Raw genomic sequence first — 22,555 nt, forward strand, 5'->3', positions numbered from 1 at the left:
TTGCTTTAAGCGTGCTTTTTAGGGGCACTTTTTATGCCATGTTATTAGAAGAAATGGAAATTATGAGTAGAGCGGAGTCGCTTGATTATGTTACAGCATATTTTTAGAGGTTGCAGGTCTGCATGGTTTCCGCTGTTAACTGCACGCCGCTTCTCAGAGTTTGACACCTCTGTAATTTGCCATGCCGTGCTTATATTTTGTTTAGGTTCGTTTCTATTGCAAGATATGTTTTAAGGCTCTAAGTATTGGCTCTCCAGGGACAAAGATTAAATATTCCGTGAACATATTGCTTACTTGCATTCTATATTGTGACGCCGCAGGTGACGCCTGGCCCGGCTGTTTGATTAGAACTGTTTGCAAGAACAGTGCGTTGCACAAATATCATATTTATCTTCGTCCAGCTTTTCTTCAGAGATTGCCGTAGCTTTACTTTGGGAAAGCTATACGTTTTCCTAGAGACGTTCTTATGTTTTTTGCATCAATTTGATCGAGTGCATTCAAAGGAGAAACAACAATTACTACGGGATGAAATTACGCTGCTCGACGTCCACAGTTGAAATATGACTGACTTTCCATAAATTCAGTGGGTAAGACGGCAACACTGAAAATCACGACCACTAAATTGCCTCGAGACAGACTGCTTAACCTTTAGGTAAACGTTGGAACAGATATTATTCGAAATTTCAGCCTGAAAGCTAAGTATTGATGAACGCCGCGGGTTATGTGGCGGTCGCAGCGTGCGACAAAGCCCAACGTGACAAACTGCTGATTACAGAGGACCCCTCCCTGATGTTCTCAATTGTCAAAGTGGCACGTGACCAGACCCAACCAGGGTCTCTCTTCGCTCGCTCCGGGGGGCAATAAGGTGAGAGACCCTGGGAACGAGGTTGGAGTCCAATGAATGAGTTGCCAGTAATCGGATACCCGTATTTGCGCAAAGAACTTTGAGATCGTCAGGGGGCAAACATTGCAAGTCGCTAGAAGGAAATGTATGGCGAAAAGTTGTTTTGACGCCCAAAAACATGGTTTTGGGGAGAGATCAACGCTTTTTCGCCGTTGTTTTATCGCAAATGGATTTTGGCAATGTTAATACATGGAAAATGTAAGATTTTGTTTGAATAACCGTGAAATAAGTGATACAATTTACCGATAAACTCCCGTTTACTTGCGTGAGGTTTATTGTGAAATACATTGAAGAGAATATTGAAAATTTCAATACACGCCTGATCTCGAGAGGCTACCCGGAGCAAATGGTAGAAAAGACACGCCGAGAAGTTAAATATAAAGACAGAAAAGAAGCTGTAAGACAGAAATCGAAAATTGCAGAAGGAACTACTACCCTTTGAGTCGGGCAATTTCACTCAACGTCAATACCAAACTTTGGAAAGCATAATCACGCACAAATGGTACTTTTAAACACAAATACTCAGAGATATATTCAAGGAGCCACCCTTGATCTTTTATAGAAAAGGAAAATCACCGAAATACGTGCTTGTAAAAGCGAAACAAAGGCTTTGAGCAACACAGCAGCCACACAGCATGAGTCGCGCGGACTCATTTGTCTTTAAATCAACCCCAGACAGTACAATGATCGCGACCGGGCTTATTTCCAGTATTATTTGTATGACTGAGCTTTCAACTAAGCCAAAAGTACCCTGTACACAACTTAAAAGGCCTTACTGGGTTATTTCCTGTCGATTTATACCTAATTAATTTTGTAATATTTTCAGACCATTACGCGATGTAAATTTCACAATTAAACCTCACACAAGCAACGGAGTTTATCGGTAGGTTTTATCACATATTTCACGGTTATTCAAACAAAAACTTACATATTCCACATATCAATATTGCTCAAATTCATTCGCGATAGAAACGACGGCGAAAAAGCGTTGACCTGTCTCAAAAATCGTTAATTGTACCTCGAAACAACTTTTCGCCATACATTTCCTTCCAGCGACTAGCAATATTTGCCCCCCGACGATCCCAGAGTTCTTCGCGCAAACACGGGTATCCGATTACTGGCAACTCATTCATTCGGTCTGTAATCATACGAGTGATTAACAAAATCGAACGACCGCGAAGCCTGACTCCGATTTGGGATTACAGATTGAATTGGACGACCCGATGTCCTGTTACAATTTCCCTCTATTCAAAAATAGCTTTTAATGGTCATTTTTAATTATCATAATTAAGAATATGAGAATAGCTTGCCAAATGGCTGTTAAGTTTAGTAGTATAGGGGGGCGGTTTGAGACCTAGCCAATCAGATCGCGTTATTTTGGTCACGTGACGCGTCTCGACCAATCAGCGTACAGGATTTTCGATTCAGGTCAGCGGTTGCATTAGTTCGCAATAGGGAAGACTGGGGCGAGCTCGGTCAAAGTGGGCCGCGCGGGGTTGGACGCGAGGACGTGAGAGTCTGGGGACCGGAAGTGACGTCACACAGACAGACCACGTGATCAGATTTTTCAAATTTTTTTAATTTACAATCCCACTTGCGTCCAGGTTAATCCGCTGGTGTAGGGAGCGTCTTCATAGTATTCGGGTGACCAAAATCGCGTCATACGAATGTGCGTGACGGTGACTTCGTTTCTATCGTAAGCGTACCTTTGTCCGTCCCTTTCGTAGTCCGCAATGTGAATGAAGCGTTGTCAGTGCACGATTTCTTGCAGGCAGGGATACACGGCCCCGGGAATGACTTTGTTGACCAATTGGTAAAATGTTTTTCTGACTTCTTGGGTGAGTTCGATGGGGGTGTTGACTGACGCGTAAATGTACAGTGGATTTCTTCCGTCAGGAGAAGTGGAGATGAACCAGTCCAGTTGGACCCAGAAGATGTACCAAACTAAAGGATCGATGGGAAAAGGCAGAATCTCCCAGGAGCTCGTCCCTTCTTGGTGAAGGGTGTGGGCCATGGCGCTGGCTCGGTTATCACTGATGGCGTTTCGGGCGCGTTCCAAGGGCGTGGGACCCGCGAGGTCAGGGGGTAACATCCAAATCGGTGGGTTGTCGGGACTGTCCGCCAAGTGTTCGTTGGCTCGGAGATCGATCTGGTCGTCAACGCTGATGGTGTCGTTACTATCGTCGAGGGAGGGACGTCGACAATGCCCACATTGAAAGCTTTGTTCGTTGGCTTTTTTGAAGCATCGTTTGTGTAGAAATTTTCCGCAACATGGCATGACGCGACAACGTGCGACGGATTGGATGTCTAATTCCAATAAACAGATGAAACATAGGTCTTTGAACGGGGAGAGTTCGGGTCCCATGCCTTGCAATCGTACACTTTGCTTGGAAGCCATGATGGAAAATCACGGCATGTGTCGTAGCTCGCTCGTTTAAATAGATGGTGGGGTCACGTGATTTTTGTGTGCCCAGTGGAGGGGGGATGGGGAGTATCCCCCTCTGGTGACGTCATGGAAAAGGAGGGTTATGATTGGTGGAGGTGTTGATTAAGAGGATGCGCGGCGCGTGATTCTTTGTTTTTCAAAATGCCGATTACGCGAGCGTACTGTACTATTTTGGCGGAGCTGGATGCGACTTTGTGGCGACTGGGTGAGGAGTGGGAACGTGTGCAGTCCCAGAAGCGACACACTAGGAGTGGCGAGGCGTAATTGTTGTTGAAGAGGAAGATGAATCTGATCTTGAGGGTCATCCTGAAATTTCAAAAGTGCCGAGGCCATTTGATGAAGATTCACGAAGAGTATGGGAACAGTGTGGAGAGGCAGAGGGCTAAAGAAGAGATGGAAGTGCGCCTGTCGGACATGGACAAATTATTTGATTACTTTAGTAAATTTTAAGACACAATGTGTTGAAAAAACTTTATTGAAAAATGTTTGTCATCCAAAACCAGAAAGCATGACATTCTGTAACTGGACAATGATGGATACTCTCATCTTGATGGAAACCGCAGCTGGGTAATTAACGTTCACTTGAAATGATGTGTCTGAGTTTGTCGTATTTGGGACAACCCAGTGTTTCTAGATCGATCGAAGGAATGTTCAGTTTCTTTAACAAATCTTTTTCCACATGTCCTCCCTTGTACCCCACCACGGTTCTCTGCCCTTCTTTGTACCTGGAGTATATATTCTGTATCAGGTCTTCTAGGACTTCAGGGGGTTGAAAACCTTCAGCCTTGAGGAAATGATAGCTCAATCCGTGGATCTTCTTTATCACAAAATTCACCGTTCGTTTGTCTTTGTCGCTCAACTCTTTGTAAGGGATGGGGATGCTGAAAGCGTGTCTTCCATTCTCTTTGTTCCAAGTGTAATAACCCAGTTCTCTGACTTGAAAGGTCTTGTTGATGAAAAAACCTTCTAAATCCAAAATGAAGCAAAGATTGTTCTGTAACGCTTGCATGTTTGAAACTGATGGTTCACTTTTTTGGACTGTCTTTTATGGACTGTCTTTTATGGGTGGAGGCAAACCTCTTCGTTCCAGGTACAAACGTTCCTTGGGGGTGAATTCATCAAACAGGTACTGATCGTGAAATTGTTGGGGGGTGTTCTCTCTGAGTAGTCGGTCTAGGTTGAACTTGGTTCGCGGGCTCAAATCCTTTCGATCCCAGTTCCCTTCGAATGGACCCATAGCAACTCTTCTCTCTACACTTGGTTGAAGTGGGTGGTGTTCCAACCAAAGTTTTCGACCCTCTTCTAACCAGGCTCTGACCTTGGTTTGCGGGTATTCATCGGCCCATTGAAAGATGTCGCATTGGCGCTTGGAACACCTGAAGTAAAACTTGCCCGGGTTCTTCTCTGATCTGGACATGCTCATGATGAGAGGTCTTTGGCAATAGCATTTCATTTTTTCCACGGGTAGTTGGACATAGTAGTCGGTCAGCATACGTTGGCCTGAAGTCACATAACATTGGATGTTGTCGACGCCTGCACAGGCAAAACAATCGGGGACGGGACATTTGTAATAGGACCAACGCCCGTAGGCCGTGGTCGTCTCTCGCTTATTTAATTCTTGCTTGGGGTGTCTAGGGCAAGGAAAGTGTGTGTGGGGTGGTGAAGGGTTTCTGTAGGGTGTTTTCCGTTCTTGTTTCATACCGTCGAGGAAAGCATCGGGATCGAATTCGTCTCGCTTGACTTCATCCTCTGGCACGGTCCAGAAGGTGTGAATGGCTGGGGGGTTATCTGCGTCGAAGAAACAGAGGACAAGTTATTTTCTTTTTCTAACCGTTCGAGTATACGCATTCGTCTAGGACCTAAAGGTCGTCGTTTGTGCTGAAGTTTGAGGATGAGTTTTTGTTCTTGTCTTTTTAATGCGAAGTCACTGTTTCTTAACGGATAATCGTCTTCACAGCTTAATTCTATTTCTTGTACGGAGTGGTGGCGTTTATCGTGAATGATTTTGACCGTGACTTTAGATTGGAAATGAACTCGTTTACCTTCGGGTGGTTCCTGCTTGATTTTCGTCTTCTTCTTTTTGTTGTCTGATTTCTTTCTCTTCTTGGTACTAAGTGGATATTTGGCGGGCGAAGGAGGATTGAGACTATAATCTACCAAACCTTTACCTCGTCATGCGCTTGGTCTGGTAACATGTAGCGCGTGAGGGATTCATCTGGACTGGGTGTCGGTGGTTCCATGCTTACTGTGGCTGATCACGACTGAAAATGAAACGAATGAAACTCTGACCTTATATTTATAGGGTTCTGCATCGACCAATCAAGATGCAGTAGTTTTCCACGATGTGTTCCGTACTTTTCCATCACGTGCTCAGTACTTTTCCATCACGAAAGTGATTTTACTTGATTGACAGGTCTGGGTGTATAAAAAACGCGGTTTACTGCCTAGAGTTCACTTGACACGATGGATTGCAGCGAAGAGACTCCCCTGGTTGAAGACAAGACCACCTTGAAGAGAAGGAAGGTTGAGAGGAAATCGAAGCCACTTCCCAAGGAGCAAATCCCGGTTTGTAAGATGGAGGTGGAAGAGAAGAAGAAAGAAGATCCTGATATTTTGCTTTTGTTGATCAAAAAGACCATTGATACCATCATGTTGGAGGAAGCCGCTGAAATAGGGACCAAGATGAATAAGTTCCGAGGCGTTTTGTCTGAGGGCATTTCGAAAGTGGTGGAACAGATGGATGCAGCGGGAAGTCGCGTGAAATTGGATAAACTGGTCGACGGGTTGCGAACAGGGTGGAAAGAGTGGAAGATTAGTGGGAACGAGAAAGCGACCCTTGACATGTTCATGAGAGCCATGGACAACGAACATTGGTTTACCTCGTGATTCAGTACTTTTACTTTTGGATGGCGTGTTGTGGTGTTGACCAATTAGCTTCTTACGTCTTTTACTATAAAACATTGCGTTGCAGTTCTTATTTTTTTCATTTGATTCGAGATGTTGACCGTGTTGTACAGTAACAGCAACGAGATCATTCATTTGATCGAGTCGGTGTGTGGATTTTACGTCTCGCCTTTGACTTGCATCGATGAAGACGAAGGGGTCAATGACCTGTTGGTGTTTGACATTTTGTTTTATGGTAAACCCGAGCACGACTGGACCATTCCTGAACTACTGTGTCGACGTCCTGAGTGGGGATGGCAGATTCTTCCTTTACTGAAATCTCAAGTGCACAGAACCTTTCTGTTCACCATCGATTGGTACTCCATGGTCTACATCAAGGAATTGGATGTGATTCGTTTTGTGCCAGCTGTCGTTCCGCCGGTCAGAATGAAGGACAGGTTCTGTTTGTTGGCCACGTCGAGTTTGACCTTCATGATGAGACAGAAGATCAAGAAGATGGTGGAGCCCCTGACCTACGCCAGAGATATCTCTGTGAGACTGAGCGAGAAACTGAATCGCCTGATTTCATTAGGGACTCCCGCTTATTTCAGGGAACTGACTGAAAAGATGGAGGACTTGTTGGTGGAATTGATGACGGAGAAAGACCTTGTAAATAGTTTTAATCACTGTTTGATGAACGAGGATGACTAAATGGTGTAGTGGTCAGCGCGTTGGGCTCATAACCCAAAGGTTCCAGGTTCGAATCCTGGTTTAGTCCTTTTTTGTATAAAAGCCGTGGTGTGATCAAATAAAAATTCATTTTTTGCCAGCATGGCTAGTGCGTGGTATAGTCTCTGCGAGCGCTGCGAGCTTTTATATGCCGAGTATGAAAATAAATATCCCATTCCCTCGTTGGTAGGGTTTGACCCCGAACAGGTGTTTTTGGAGACTCATGTCGAAGAGGACGTGTGGCGTTTCGTGGTCTTCATATTGTGGTTGAAACCCATGTCAATTGCGTGGTACTCTATCATAAGACGAGAACACCCCGAGTTGATTAGACAAGCTCTGTGCCGGTTGTCGACATTATGAGTAAGAAAACCCGAAAGAAGAAGAAGCTGGATCGGTATGCCAATTTAATGAGGTCGTACGAGGATCCCAGTGTCCCGGGAAGTCAGGGAGGCGTGACGCGTTTCGCCAAAGCCCGAGGATTACCCATTGGACAGGTACGGAAGCGATTGGAAGCCAGTTTGGGCTACACGCTTCACAAACCCACACGTCGTCGTTTTCGTACTGTACCGGTCATGGTCTACGGTATCGACGAACAATGGGTGGCGGATCTCATCGAAGTGGGTAACATTGCCAAATCGAATCGAGGGTATAGCTATCTATTGACGGTGATGGACGTGTTGTCCAAGTACGCTTGGGTGGAACCGGTCAAGTCCAAGACTGGCAAGGACGTGACGGGAGCATTCGAGAAATTTTGAAACGCAGTGATGGAAGAATACCTCCCAAGTTGCAAACCGACGACGGTAAAGAATTTTACAACAAGACCTTTCAAGCCTTGAGGACACCAAAAGACATTCGTCATTTTTCGACCAGCGGCGATACCAAAGCGAGTGTACCAGCGGCGATACCAAAGCGAGTGTACCAGCGGCGATACCAAAGCGGGTTGGACCGAAGAAGTGTTTGTGGTGGCTCGTGTGGTGCCGGGTGTGATTCCTACCTATAAGATTAACGAGTGGGACGGAACGCCTCTGAGTGGCACGTTGTACGACCAGGATTTGCAGAAAGTGACGGTGAAGAGCGACGATCTATTTCGCGTGGAAAAGATCGTCAAACGAAAAGGGGATAAAGTCTTGGTTCGGTGGAAAGGTTGGCCAAACAAATACCACACGTGGATTGAGAAAGGGGCGCTGGTCAAGGCGAGATGAAAGAGTTTTATGTACAATTGATCAGCACTTCGAGTACCACGGAATTCCCCTCCAATAGAGCCAACAGTTTCAAGAACCGTTTGCCTTACCAGATCCAACTGAAACAAGAAGGATGGAAAGTGGGTTTGAGTAGCATTTCTTACCCGGTGCCACCCTTGCGACGTTATCAACCGTCGACTCACCGACCTTACCTCTTCGAAGATGATGACACCCTTTTGGAATTTGATTGGAGCATCGAAACCTTCCAACGTAGTTCCAATGGTATCTGGTTTCCGGCGGTCTACCGCAATGGTTTTTACATCAAGGGTGCCGACCTGCACAAGGACCAGGTCAAAGTCACGAGTGGTAAATCGCTCATGCGATACTTGGTCAATCGTTTCCAAGATCGTCTGACTCAGTACATGGAACGTGCCAATGAAAGTCTACGAGCTCCGGACGGTAAAAAATACTACCCTGTGTTTCGTTGGGAAGGTGATTCTTTGATTATCGACAACACGGATACGTTCCTCGATCAAAAAGGTAATAGAATGCGTCCCAAAGTGTGGTTTGGTCCTGAAATGGTCAAGAAAATGAAATGGGTTGAAAAGACTGGGCTGGACGAATGGAAATTGACCAATCACGTGGTGAAAATCTTCAAAGACGACAAGGTGCCCACCAATTTCAAACTCGATTGGGTCAACAGTCACAGCACTCATTCCACTAATTTTTGGAACATCAGGCACGATGGGTCCTTACAGCTCAGTTCCTATTGCAATTGGCGCTTCGACTATCTGGACGAACTCTATGATGAGCACTATGGTGGTGACGTGAAAGTCAGTGAGACTCTTCCTCCACCCATGTATGTCTATTGCAACGTGGCGCAAAGTACGGTTATGGGGAATCAAGTCACCGATCTCTTGAGAGAAGTCCCGCACGACGAGAAGAAGATGAGCTTTGAACCCATTCACATCCAATATCTACCGGTGCGCAGCGACGTGTTTGACATTATCGAGACGCAAGTGGCCGAGAATGACGGAGAGTTGGTGAAATTTTCTTCGGGAGTGACGACTGTCACCTTGCATTTCAAACATGACGGATTTTTACGTGAGTCTACCGAGCCACAGTAGCAAGACCGAGTATCCCGAGAACCGATCCAATAGTTTCAAGATTCGTCTCCCTCATCCTTTGAAAATGGAAGGCGCGAATTGGAAAGTGGGACTCAGCAGTATCTCGTTACCAGACCCCAAGAGCCAAGTACCTCCCTTGTTGCAACGAGACGATGTGATGTTTGAAGGCTATTGGTTTGTGGAAGACACCGTGCAATACAGAAACCGACACAATGCCGACGGTGCGGATTTCAAACCCAAAGACCTTCGGACGGGCGATTTGTCCAATCTGACGGGTGTGGAATTTATGAAGACCGTCAAGAGTTTTTTTGACAGGAAAGTGATTGAGAAAAGGCTTCGAGCTGGTTGCCTCTTCTCGGATAAAACGAGCAAGAAAAGCAATCTCTTGAATTTCCAATTCGAAGGAGAAGATTTTGTTATCGACAACACTGAACTCAGCATGAGACTCTTCAATGGTCATTATTATCCGCAAACCTATATCAACCTGGAACTGGTTATCGACATTGGATGGTTTAAGATGGATGGTAACAATGTGGTGTTGGGTCCGAATCTGTCCATGGAACTGAACAACAAAGAACTGAAAGTGCCAGCTGCCGTCGACATCAGCCAAACGACAGGCACTCCCTATTGTAAATTAACACCCGACAGAAAGAGAGTTCAGTTGACCACCACCTTTAACTGGCGGTTCATCAACCTCAACACCTCGTTCAAGAACGTGACGGGATCCAGCTCGCGTTCGTTGATGATTTACTCGGATGTGGGGACCAGTGGAGTGGTGGGTAATCATGTCACGGATCTGTTACGAGAAGTGAATTACAGGCGAGAAGGTAAAGGATTCCAGTATTTCGAACCTCTCCATGTTCAATATATTCCGGTACGCAAAGATTACATCGACATTATAGAGACACAAGTCGCGGAGACCACTGGTGAATTGACTCAATTCGGAGCAGGCAATACCATTGTCACTCTACACTTCAAACAAGAATGAGAGGCGGTGCTCTGACGCGTTTCAAACCCGACGGTCAAATGGGAAGAGGTTTTTTACGAGACTTTTCAGGATCCAGTTTACGAGAAGGATGGCAAGGTTTAAAAAAGGGCGGACCCATGGGATTACCCAACATTGCAGGTGGCATTCGAGGCGTGAAGGCTGGTGGGAAACGAGCTATTAAACGCAAAGCCCTCAGCGAAATCAACAGAGCGGCCAAACGCAAGTCGGACGACATTTTTGGAAAATGAATATGAATCCTATTTATTCGAGACGCGTTCGACGCATTCCTCCCATCGTCAGTGAGTTGACTCGAGGAAGAAGGAGAAGAGTACAAAAGGGAGGAGCCTTCTTACCCCACCGCAGACGAGGTCCAGACCCCACTTGGGTACTGAGCGCTCTCAAGAGAAGACATCGACGAGGACCTAAACGACGACGATGACGGACATTGTCCCTCTTCCTGGTTCGGCTGGGGTCAAGAACCCATGTTGAATTTGTTTCGGGTACCGCCCACGGATCTGAGTATCTCGAGTTATCGTATGGTACCTATTCATCCTTTCACCACGGGCATCAACTCGATCGATTTTCAGATCGATCCGCAAGAAGATTACATCGATTTGTCTCGCAGTTACTTCGAATTGGATTGGAAAGTGCAGAAGACAGGACCTGCCAATGTCGTGGCAGCCGAAAACACGTTTTTGGTCAATAACATTGCTCACTCCCTCTTCAAACAGATCAGCGTGTGACTCAATGGCACGCTCATCAGTCCTCAGACGGACATTTACCATTACAAAGCTTACATCGAAACTTTACTGAATTTTGACAGAGACGATGGAGACACCATCTTGAAACCTCAAGGCTGGTTCAATCATGTCAATGTGCCAAATACCTTGACAGGCAATCAACTCACCATCGACCACGATGATTTCAAAGCTATGCCACCCGAAAGACAAGCCCTGGTGCGTGAGCTCAGATCTCAAGCCACTGCTTCTGCTGGAGGTGTCACGCGTACTAACAGCTTCGTACCCCACATCGAAGTGTTTCACCTCAGCAAACACTTGATACCCAATGTGCAGATTGGTATCCAAATGTACTTCAATTCACCGGATGTGTGGATGTGGCAAATGCAAGGTGCCAATGCCTTACGTCTCAACGCTGCGGACATCAAAGTGAAATTGTATCTTTGCCAAGTGAGACTCAACCCCTCCGTATACCGAGAATTGATGAATGACATGGGTAGTGGAAGAAACGTGGTTAGTTACCCCACAGTCAGAAGTGAGATCCGGACCTACAACATCACGCAAAACGAGTTACACTATGAAATCACCAACCCTTTTCAGAACCGGTTACCCAACATGCTGGTGGTGGGATTGGTCACTTCCACAGCCTTCAACGGCACCGCTGCCGAGTATCCTTTCACCTTCCAACAATTTAATCTGACCAGCATCAAACAAGTGGTGACAGGAGAAACCTATCCCTATGAAACCTTGGAATTGATCCACACCAATGGAAGTAAAGATATGAGAGGCTACAGACAATTTCTACAAGCCACAGGAAGTTTGTGTAAGAGCAAAGGAAACATGGTGAGAGCCAAAGATTGGGGACGAGGCAAAGGATGCACTCTGTTTGTATTTGAGAACGCAGCCAACGGTTGCCTCAACAGTCCAGTGTTGAACCCCAAGCTGAGCGGTGTGTTGCGGTTGGTGTTCGACTTTGGAGCCGATCAGGGTGCCAACGTCACTGCTATCATCTACGCCGAATTTGAAAATCTCTTGGAGATCAACAGCAACAAGACCGTGCAATACGACGCGTACCAACTGTAATGGAAAAAGTCAGTTTGAACAACGTGCAGTTGGACGTGTTGGCCAGGAGTCAACCCAGTTTGAAACCGTATTTTTACGGCACGGTGCCTTGCGATCGGTTACCCGAGAAACCCAACAAGAAAGGACCCATGGATTAAATCGTCAACACGGACCCTCAAGGTTAACCGGGTCGGCATTGGATTGCGCTATGGACTTTCAAGGACGCTTGCGAGATCATGGACAGTTACGCCCTTCCCTTGGACACCTTCATGACCACGGAACCTTTACAGAGGTGGTTGGATCAACATTGGAAGTTTAACATACACAGCGGCAAGAGTCTGCAATCGCTGTACAGTCAGAGTTGCGGCGATTACGCTTTGATGTTTTTGATCGATCGATCGAAAGGTCATGACATGAACACGTTTCTACGTCGTTTCAGTCCTCACGATTACGTACAAAATGATCATAAAGTGGGACAAATGTTAAAAAAATTGATAGACAAAGAGCTGAATTGGGATCAAGTATGTCGATGTGGTTACGAGCAAGACACTTGTACCTCTCGTTGCGGTGTAAGACATTTATTGTAATTTTTTACCATTAAAGTTTGAAAAATGTGAAGTCAAGGTGTCAAGACAAGTGCGTATTGATCTATGGCTCCCGCGCCCAGGAAAGGGAATCCTGTCTATCCGGACCTCACGGTTTTAAATAAGGTACCCCATACCGTTTATATATATGAAACGAACTCGTTTTTCTCATCCATATGGGACTTGACCATGGAACGACGTAAATCGTTTCGATTCAACACGCCTTCCAGCATGATGGTGGTGGGTCCGTCGGGATCTGGTAAAACGGTTTTCACCACCAAATTATTGGTGGGCAATCTCGATCTCTTCGAGACCCCGCCCAAACACATTTATTACTGTTACGGTTCCTGGCAAGACGGATTCAAGCGCATGAAAGAGTATGGGGTGAAATTCCATCACGGCATTCCCGATTCCGATCTCTTACCCATCTGGTTTCCCAAGGGTGGCTTACTGGTGCTGGACGACCTCATGGAAGAAGGAGGCAACGACAAACGCGTCTTGGATCTCTTCACCAAAGATTCACACCATCGAAATATCACGGTGATCTATTTATCGCAAGACATGTTTCCACCCGGTAAATTTTCCAAGAGCATCTCTAGAAATGCGCATTATATCGTGGGATTCAAGAACCCTAGAGATCAACTGGGGATGCGAAATTTGTTGTTACAAGCCTTTCCTTCGCGATGGCGAGATGTGCAAGACACCTTTCGAAAGGTGACCGATTGACCGTTTGGTTATCTCTTGTTGGATTTACATCCCAAAAGCCGCGACGATCAACGGATTCTCAGCCATCTGCTAAAAGAAGAGGGCTGCATGCGATTGCATCAGTTGAAGTGAAGATGCTGCGGAGTGAAGTCGAATGGTTCCCGCGATTCCAAGCCATTTGTCAATCGCAATTAGACTGGTGCATGAGTGAGGGAGATGTTGATTACCAAGCCATGAAACAGGTCTTGCAGTGCAGCGGCAAACGCGAAGTGCAAGCCTTTTTAAACGAATATAACCAAACGCCTTTCACAGATCATATTCAATATAAACTGCAGTTGGCACAAAGACTGATGACTCGAGAAAAGAACGATCCCGACTATCTACGATGAGTAGTTATTCTTCGTCTCCAGCTGGCGTGGGTACCTCTCCCAGTATCATCGTCCAAGCCTTGCCCTCACCTCTTTTAGCTCTGGAGTTGGCCTACGTTTACAACGACGACTTTTTGACCCAGTATATTCAAAGTTTGGGTCCGGGAGTGGGCACGTCCACTACTCCACCCCTACTGAATACACCCCCAGCTGGTGCAGGCACCGCAGGACCTCGTCCTCTGGCTCAAAGTACGCCACGACGTAGTCCCTCGGCTCAAAGTGGTCACCGCTCCACGGGTAGTGTGGCTGGAGCAGATGCGAGTCCTCCCCAAGCCCGAGCGGGTCCTTCGGGTTTGAGTACTCGTCGAGACGTACCAGGTAGAGCACCCACACCGCCCGCACGAGGGTATCTGGCTGGTAGAATCACCGTGGGATTCAAGACACCAGCCAGACGAGGTCGAGGTGGCAAGCAACCCAGACGGGGTCGAGGTGGCAGGTAACCCAGACGCGGTTTCGGCCGTCCAGGTAGAGGTAGAGGTGGTCCTGGTAGAGGTGGTGCAGGAGGTGGCGGTGGTGGTGGAGACGACGATGACGATGACGATGACGACGAAAGCAGTGCCGTTTCCACACCCAGACGCATGGATCAAGACAATTTACAACGTCAATTGCAAATTTTGCTGAACGATCAACGACAAACCGCTCGAGGACGACGCATCGCCGGTATCACGACCACCAACACCATCACTACCCCATACAAAGACGGAGGAAGACCCCAAGTGACTCCCAATTCGACCAGTGTCTCGAACTGAATAGCCATGACGATCGACGTCAGTTTATTCAACGGTGCTTACAGAAACAGTGTGGAAGAGGAATCCTTGTCGCGATTGGATGGATTGTACAAATATTATCATCGACAATGGTGGTATCGGAAGCAAATGTTTTACCATTTCAAAATGTGGTTCTGTTTTCTCAATGGACTGGCCTTACTCATCATGGCCTTGAGTATGATCATAGGCGTGCTTTGGGAACAACAACATGTCGTCGTGGCCATCTTAACCGCCTTAGGAACCTTGGTCAAGGGATGGAATGATTTCAAAAATTTTTCCATGAAGATGGACATGAGTCGTTTCGCTTTCACCACGCATGAAAAGACCTTGATCGAATTGAGAACGTACGTGCGCGGGTTTCCCTTGGATAAGTTCGAAGGCTTCCTCATCAAATTACAAACCATGGACGACACCATCACGGATTTGACCCAACCCATCAAGGACGCGCACGTCAAGCAGTATGACCTGAAAATTCGTTAATTCCTTACCAAAAAGAGCATAAATTAGAGGACCTAGGTGTATGAGGGTTCATTGTTCGCCATGAAACAGAAGGGAGGTAACGTACCCGCGTCCCTGCTCACGACCGCTGGGCTCGCGCTCATGATGAGAAGAAGACGTCAGAAGAAGAAGAAACAGAAGGGCGGCGTCCTGCCTTTGGTAGCTCTCGTGCCGGCCGGCATCGCACTGGGTAAAGCCGTCGGCTTGGGGGCGGCTTCCGGAGCAGCCAGTTACGGGGCCAAAAAAGCCTTGCAAGCTATCGGTAAGAAGAGAAAGAAAAGACAAAGTGGAGGGAACATCTTTGCCAGTGCCACCAAAATGGGCTACACCTTGGGAAAACGCAAGGATTACCGACGTATGGGTTTGAAAGGCGCTGCTCAAAGCACATATCGCCGTCGCAAACAACCTTGGCTGTATAAAAAGCGATGATAAAAAAGTCAACCCACATTCAAAAATGGCAAGACGACGAAATAAGCTATCTAGGCTCTCCCGACCCAAGATACCGCAACGAGGTGGAGATATCTTCAGAGCACTAGGTCCTCTGGGTGGTCCATTGAAGTTTTTGGACAAACAGATTCAAAAGAACAGAGGCAAGTTGTAACGTGCCACTCGTAAAATACCCTTTCAATCCACCCTCAAACCTGTCAAGAAAAAACGCAAGACAAGGTTCCGTGTTCCAGCGGGTGTGAAAGTGGTAGAGTCGATTCAAGGCATAAAAGACTTTACCCCTCGCTACCGACTGAGAAAGAGACGATGAATCGATTACGACGACAACGTCCGTTCTTGACCAGTATTTTACAAGAAACCAATCGTTTCAAACTTCAAGAGTTGTTGGAACACGCCAACGCCGACCAGATCAATGCCGTCAGTGAAATGGTCTTGAATCTGTTGAAAAAGAGAATTCCGGTCAAGCCTCAGACGCTTCGAAAACTTCAACGCCATAAGAACGTGTTGCGCGAAGTGGGGAAGCGCAGAAATTCCCTGAAGAGGAGGCGTCAACATCTGTTGGCTCAGACAGGGAGTGGATTCTGGCAAGGTTTAAAAGAGTGTTGCGGAGTATGTCGTTAAAGAGTCGAGACGCAGACGGTTACCCCTTGCAGGGCATCGATGTGGTATCGGAACACGTGAGCGAGAACAGAAAACTATTCGAAATCAAAGACAACCTGTCTAAGCTCATTGGATTGTTACAAGAAGCCAATCACAGAGAAGAACAACTCAAAGTAGTCCACGGGCGTATGCTTCGAAAATATCGGGCTCTCGAACGTTTGGCTTTAAAATACGGTAACAGGTGTGACGATTGCATACGAGTCAAAGACGACGTGGAAGACGTCATCATCCCCCGCACGACCTGCGCTAACCCCGAAGAGACCATCAAGAGTCTGCAATTGAAATTGGAAAAAGCCCGCCAAGAAGCGCATTACTGGCAAGACTGTTTTGAAACCGCGTTGCAGTATGACGGAAGAGGTCATGATGGTTCCGGTCAGTGAATTCGAACGTTTGCAAGATTACTAAAAAGGACAGATTTCCCAAAGTGCTCTATTGAACAAAGCAGGACGACTAGCCGCCGAAAAACAATTGATCTTGGGGAATCCCACCATTCCCGACGGCATTGCCGTCAAGATGGCAAAACCCTTGGCTTGTGAACAGACTCGATTGACCAAACGGATTCGGCCAGGAGGTGCCCCACGGGCTGGCGTGGGTGCCCCCGCGCCGGATGAAGAAGCCCTGGACAGTCCCTTGGAAAACTTGTTGAAACAAGTCATCAAAAGTCAAACCCCCGCCACACCCAGGATCAAGAAAGAGGTGTCAACACCCGTTGTGGCTGGTCCGTCGGGGATCAAAAAGGAAGCCAAACCTAGTCAAATACCACGACGAATCTTACCCGAAACACCCAAGACCGGTAAAAAGCTGCATCAAGTGGTAAGAAGCCTGCCCCCAAATCGGGTGGTTTGAAAAAAAGCGTTTTGAGTGGAGCCAAAAAAGGCTTTTTAAAGAGCATTGGTCTAGATCCCAAATCAATTGACGACGACACCGACGACGAAGAGGGTGGTTACAGCCCCAAGAAAGTCGCCAAGAAACCCCAGAAGCGCAAACCCACAGCGGCCGAACGCCTGAAGCCTTGGGAAGAGTGGGAAAGACCCAGTCGACGACGTCTCGGCTATGACACGGACTAGAGCCAACAAGACCAGGACTCGCAAAAAGCAACGCGGCTATGGCTTCGACATTCAGAAACTGTTGAGTAAGACGGGGATCGAATTTTATTGGCCAGGGTATCAGTACATGGGACCGAGCACCAAACTGAAAAAACGACTGGCCCGAGGAGATCCTGGGATCAATCGTTTGGACCGACTAGCCAAACAACACGACATCGATTACAGTCGAGCCAAGAATATACAGGACAAGTGGAAAGCCGACACCAAGATGATCAAGGCCATCGACAGGTTACCCGGTAGAAAGACCATGACGGAAAGGGTGGTCAAAAGAATCATGCAAGCCAAGAAACGATGGAAATTGTAACTTTTTTTAATCACGTTTTGATTAAAGATACATGTGTTCACTTATTTTTGGGCTTTCTTCTTCTTTTCGGTGTTTAAATAAGCCACTCTGAAATTGCTAAAGATCCCTTTGTCCACGCGATCGTAAAAATAACCGCGGTTGGCAATGGCCACCAAATCGGACATACGCTCCTGATCAAAAATGGAGATGAAGCCTTGACACTCTGTGCAATGGGGGCAGCGGCAGGTCTTGACCACACAAGCCCGTGTGACCACCTCCTCATCGTGGATGGCACACTCCAGCAACTGATCTAAATAATGGTGAAAGGCATCCCCTTTCGCATCCCTCTCTACGCGTAGATCGTAGCGGGAACGCATCTCCGACAGATTGTTGTAGGTCAGACCCAGGGACAAGCGAGCGGCCACATCCTCCCACTCTCAGTACAAGCTTTTCTTCAGAGGCGCCCAAAAGACCAGACCCGTCAAAAAGATGCGATGACTCACGTGGCGCAGGGCGTTCAATCCGGGCACGTTGACGGCCACGCGTAGCCACTGGATCTCCTTCTGCGTCATAGGAATGCGCGAGACCACCTGATGTTTCAAGAAACACAGATCTATGAGATCCATGTCCTTCTCAGAAAAGTGATCCTTCTGAATCACGTGATTGTGGACGCAGGTCTCAATACGACATCGGGGACAAACGACGCGTCGACCGTTCGTTGGTTGCCTCAGACAGGACTTGTGCACACCCTCTTTACAGCATTCCAACATGAACAGCTTTTCACCATCTTTCATGTCGGATCGAGAACACACCACACATCGAATGGAACGATCCACAGGATTAAACGAAGCCATTTTTTGTTCTGAAAAAACATTTTCATAACCATTCAATAACCTTTTACAGGCGGGACATGTGTGGTTCCCTAGTGGAACGACGCCCTATTATAATCCAAAATAATCCACGGCATTCAACATATCATATCTGGTACGATCATCATAACACAACGGTGTATCTGTCCTACATTCAACAAATGATTTTAAATGGTAAATACGATGAATGGCATCATCGAAATTAAAAGCCAAAAAAGCCACTTTAGGTCTACCCTCTAAATCAATATATCTCCTGTATAATCTCACATGTTCACAACCAATACGTCCGTAACTGTGTTGGCATTTCATCGGTTTACAAAACACGGAACCCAAGCCCCACATCACTTTCAACTTATGCAACTTGACAATTTGATCATTTAACTTTCTTCTCTTTTCTCTTTCCACCTCATCCAAATATTCTTGTCTTATTTTTAAATTGACAATTCTAGAGGCAATGTGCCATGGTAAAAGATCCCAATAGCTTTCTATTTCTCGGCTTAATTGCATCTTGGTCTTCAGATCCATTTTCTAAGGAAAAAAGATCGTAATATTTTCTTTAACATCGTCTACGAATTCCATCGTTCGCTCTAAACAATTACCTAATAAGACTTCTCGTCCGTTATAAGAACCATAGACTTTTTCATGAAAGACAGTGTCAGGCGTTACATTTCTATTCTTCCAATTCACCCCGTTACAAATAAAACACTTAAAAGGTCGACATCTCACGTGACCTAGGTTCCATTTACATTTCACGCGATAATACAATCGAAACAATTCACACAGCTCTTTTTGTTGGTCCGTCACCATGTCCAATCGGTCTCGTCGCAGCTTCAAATCGAAAATGTACGTTTGTATTTCGAGCGGAAGACAATCCCATCGACTTAACATTTTTTTCTACAAAACAAAATGAATTCTCGAATTTAACAGACCATCCTTGGCAACTGCCATATTGCACATAGCTTGATTCAAGGAGTAACCTAACATCACGCGTTGATCGCGATAATGACCATACAGTCTCATATGAAATTCATTACAAATAGAACAATAATAAGGGTGACACGCTACACGACCTATCCTCCATCTATCTTTCACAGCATGATACAATCTCATTTGTTGACACAATCGCCTTCGTTCCACTGTAAACGTGTCCAATCGTTCCTGGCGATACTTTAAGTCCATAATGTAACTTTGTAGTTCGGGAGGAATACGGTCCCAATGACTCAACATTATTTCTAAAAAATACACAATGAAATTATAACAGGTCTTTATAGGCTTTAAGAGCCCAGTTCACGTCCTTTTGTAAATCCTTCACATCCAAATTACTTAAAAAGCCTAGCTGCTGTTCCAGGAACAAACGGTCAATATCCTGCAGCACCACACCAATGAAACCTGACAGGCTATGCCAATTACTGTATAAAAAAACTACCACTATTTTCTTTCTCACTCTCCTTCCACTCTTTGACCAGCTTTCCTAAAGTCACCATCTTCTCGTTACATCTATTCAAGGTATCCATGCTTTCGAACTCACCTCCACTATTTCTTTAAGACTTCAAATGACAAACTTCAACGACAATTACTCCAATGATAGCAAGCGCAAAAACGTCCACCTCCAAAGTAATCTTCACCAACGGCAAACTCACTTCAAGCTTCATCAGTCGAGCTACAACCACCAAGGCGCACCATTTTTATACACGGGGAATTAAGACACGTGACGTGACGTCACCAGAGGGGGGTGGGGTATCCCCCCATTCGTGACGTCGTTAAAAAAAGGGCGGGAACACCCACCCTATAAACGTCGATCCCTCCAACTCATGCTTCGATGGTCTAGTCGTTCAGACGTCGCGTTGTGGCCGCGAAGACTGAGGTTCGATTCCTGGTCGGGGCAAAAAAAAATTTTCACGTGTTGAAAAAGTACTTTTTTCCCATTGGTCCACTCACACGATTAAAACCAAGTCGACTTTGATCATCCCATCAGTCTCATCATATTTCGCTTCCAGAGAGATGATTTCGACTTTGACGACGAAGAAGACAACGCCCTCTTAGCCCAACATTTGGATGACATTGAACAAGGCTTCGATTTTCTCTTAACGCCTCACTTAGATCGACGCGTTCGCCATTTAGGCGTCAGACACAGAAATTACGTGGGACGATTAATGCAACGCGGCGGCGCTGCACCTCTCTCCACCCGCCAACGACAAATATTACCGCGTCAAATAGAACAAGCCCTCCAACGCGCCATACGAGAGCAAGTCCTGCAAGATCCCGAAGTCAATCCCAACGATCACTTTCTCATCAACATTAATTCCAACCGATTGAGACACTCCTATCATTCGGCTCGCATGCGCGTCAGAGAATGGATGAACAATGATCTCAGAGCACAAGAAATCATGCAACAAATTTCCAAGATGTTAAACTCCAACGAACAGTTCCGATTGGACGACACCTTCTCGTTACACAAAACCAAAGCCAGCTCAGCTCTCGACAAACTACTCGATCTCAAAAAGAGCGTCATCAAAATCAACAACGACGATGAACTCTGTTGTGCACGGGCCCTGGTCACTATGCAAGCCTACTGCGACGTGGGCAGTAGACATCCCGACTACGTCAACCTACGACGTGGTAAACCCGCTCAAGCAAGAAAGGCCAAGGCACTCCATCAGGCTGCGGGTGTCCCCGAAGGACCTTGCGGTCTCCCCGAACTCCACACCCTCCAACGTCATCTCACCGATCACCAGATCGTGGTGCTTTCCCTGGACCACAATTATCAAATCATTTTCAAAGGCCCCCGACGTGACAAACAAATTGTCCTCATCAAAGCGGGTGAACATTTTCACGGATGTAATATCCTCTCTGCCTTCCTAGGAAAATCCAATTTTTGCATCAAGTGTGAGAAAAGCTACCAGACCGACAACATCTCTCACCATCCCTGCAACGGTAAGAAATGTCCCGCTTGCTTTTAAACCCAGTGTGAAGATCATCGTCGCGCCAGCGACACCACACACACCTGCCCTCGTTGTCACCGTGCCTTCTTTGGAGAAAAGTGTTTGGCCAATCATTACGCTTACTCCAAGACGGATGGTACCAAAGCCGATGCTGCCAAAAAAAATCAAAAATGTCTCATACAGACACCAATGCCTCATACAGAATCCCACCAAATTAGAACAAAAGCGAAAATTATTGAAATCCAGAAAACGAAAGGTAGACGGTTCGCGTAGCGTGCACACCAAAGACCATCTCTTCGTCTACTGGGACAGCGAAACCATGCAAGACACGGGTGGCCACGTCCCCAACCTGGTATGCGCCGCCACTTCCAACTGCGACACACTCTTTCATTTTGAAAGCACCACCTGCATTCGAGATTTCTTGGATTGGTTGAGAGCTTTGTCTCAGGATTGTACCCTCACCGTCCTAGCCCATAATTCCCAAGGGTTCGATTCTTACTTGATACTGGATGAACTCTACCAACAATACGTGGTGCCCGAGCAAGTGGTCAATGGGGCCAAGATTTTGTCTTTGTCCATCAATGCGGGAGACATTGTTTTAAAGATTCTCTCTGCTTCTTTCAAATGCCTCTGGCCAATTTTCCCAAAGCCTTCGGACTGGTCGAACAAAAGAAAGGTTTCTTCCCCCACTTCTTCAACACCCCCGACCATCAGGATTACGTGGGACCTCTACCCGACAAAGAACATTACGACCCCCAAGGCATGTCCACCGAACGAGCGCAAGAGTTCGAACGATGGTATGCCCAACAACGCGCCGAGCCCGACTTGATCTTCGATTTCCAAGCAGAACTCGTGGCCTACTGCGAATCCGACGTGCTGCTACTCAAAGGTGCCTGCGAAGTGTTCTGCCAAGAATTCGAAGCCATCAGCGGCTTCAATCTTCTCCAACGATGTCTCACGATCGCCTCTGCCTGCAATCTCTTCTACCCCACCAAACACATGCCAGAACGCGCCATCGCTTCGGAACCCATCGCCGGATGGCATGCCCAAGGCAAACCGCATTCCCTCGCATCCCTGGAATGGTTGACCTACTTGAATCGAAAACCCAACCACCACATTCGACACGCCCTCAATGGAGGCGAACACGCTATCCTACGCGGAGACAAAACCTTTTTCGTGGACGGGTACGATGAAGTCAATCGCATCGTG

At 46.6% G+C, this 22,555-nt stretch overlaps 3 protein-coding genes and 1 non-coding gene across 4 annotated transcripts; all 4 read left to right on the forward strand.

Moving 5' to 3' along the window:
* The first annotated feature begins 6,938 nt into the window (after positions 1 to 6,938).
* Positions 6,939 to 7,011, forward strand: Trnam-cau (transfer RNA methionine (anticodon CAU)). The gene has a single exon. It is a non-coding gene; the product is annotated as a tRNA-Met (tRNA).
* Positions 7,012 to 7,318: 307 nt separating this feature from the next.
* LOC145487727 (uncharacterized) lies at positions 7,319 to 8,164 on the forward strand. The gene is made up of 2 exons (XM_081466548.1): positions 7,319 to 7,682; positions 7,833 to 8,164. The coding sequence occupies exons 1-2, from the start codon at positions 7,319 to 7,321 to the stop codon at positions 8,162 to 8,164; spliced, it is 696 nt and encodes a 231-aa protein (XP_081322674.1).
* A 2,114-nt stretch (positions 8,165 to 10,278) lies between these two features.
* Positions 10,279 to 12,084, forward strand: LOC145487047 (uncharacterized protein F54H12.2-like). Its single transcript, XM_081465754.1, has one exon. It carries the CDS (start codon positions 11,191 to 11,193, stop codon positions 12,076 to 12,078), a length of 888 nt encoding a protein of 295 aa, XP_081321880.1. The 5' UTR covers positions 10,279 to 11,190; the 3' UTR covers positions 12,079 to 12,084.
* A 623-nt stretch (positions 12,085 to 12,707) lies between these two features.
* LOC145487048 (uncharacterized) lies at positions 12,708 to 13,367 on the forward strand. Its single transcript, XM_081465755.1, has one exon. The coding sequence runs from the start codon at positions 12,708 to 12,710 to the stop codon at positions 13,365 to 13,367; it is 660 nt and encodes a 219-aa protein (XP_081321881.1).
* The last annotated feature ends 9,188 nt before the right edge of the window (positions 13,368 to 22,555 follow it).

This window comes from Orbicella franksi, chromosome 5 (genome assembly GCF_964199315.1).
Source record: "Orbicella franksi chromosome 5, jaOrbFran1.1, whole genome shotgun sequence".
Classification (NCBI taxonomy): Eukaryota; Metazoa; Cnidaria; class Anthozoa; order Scleractinia; family Merulinidae; genus Orbicella; species Orbicella franksi.

Coding starts and splice junctions, on each gene's coding strand:
- LOC145487047 (XM_081465754.1), top strand. CDS start 11,191: ATGCCACCCGAAAGACAAGCCCTGGTGCGTGAGCTCAGATCTCAAGCC.
- LOC145487727 (XM_081466548.1), top strand. CDS start 7,319: ATGAGTAAGAAAACCCGAAAGAAGAAGAAGCTGGATCGGTATGCCAAT. Junction 7,683..7,832: donor ACCGGTCAAGTCCAAGACTG/GCAAGGACGTGA, acceptor TTTTTCGACCAG/CGGCGATACCAAAGCGAGTG.
- LOC145487048 (XM_081465755.1), top strand. CDS start 12,708: ATGGCTCCCGCGCCCAGGAAAGGGAATCCTGTCTATCCGGACCTCACG.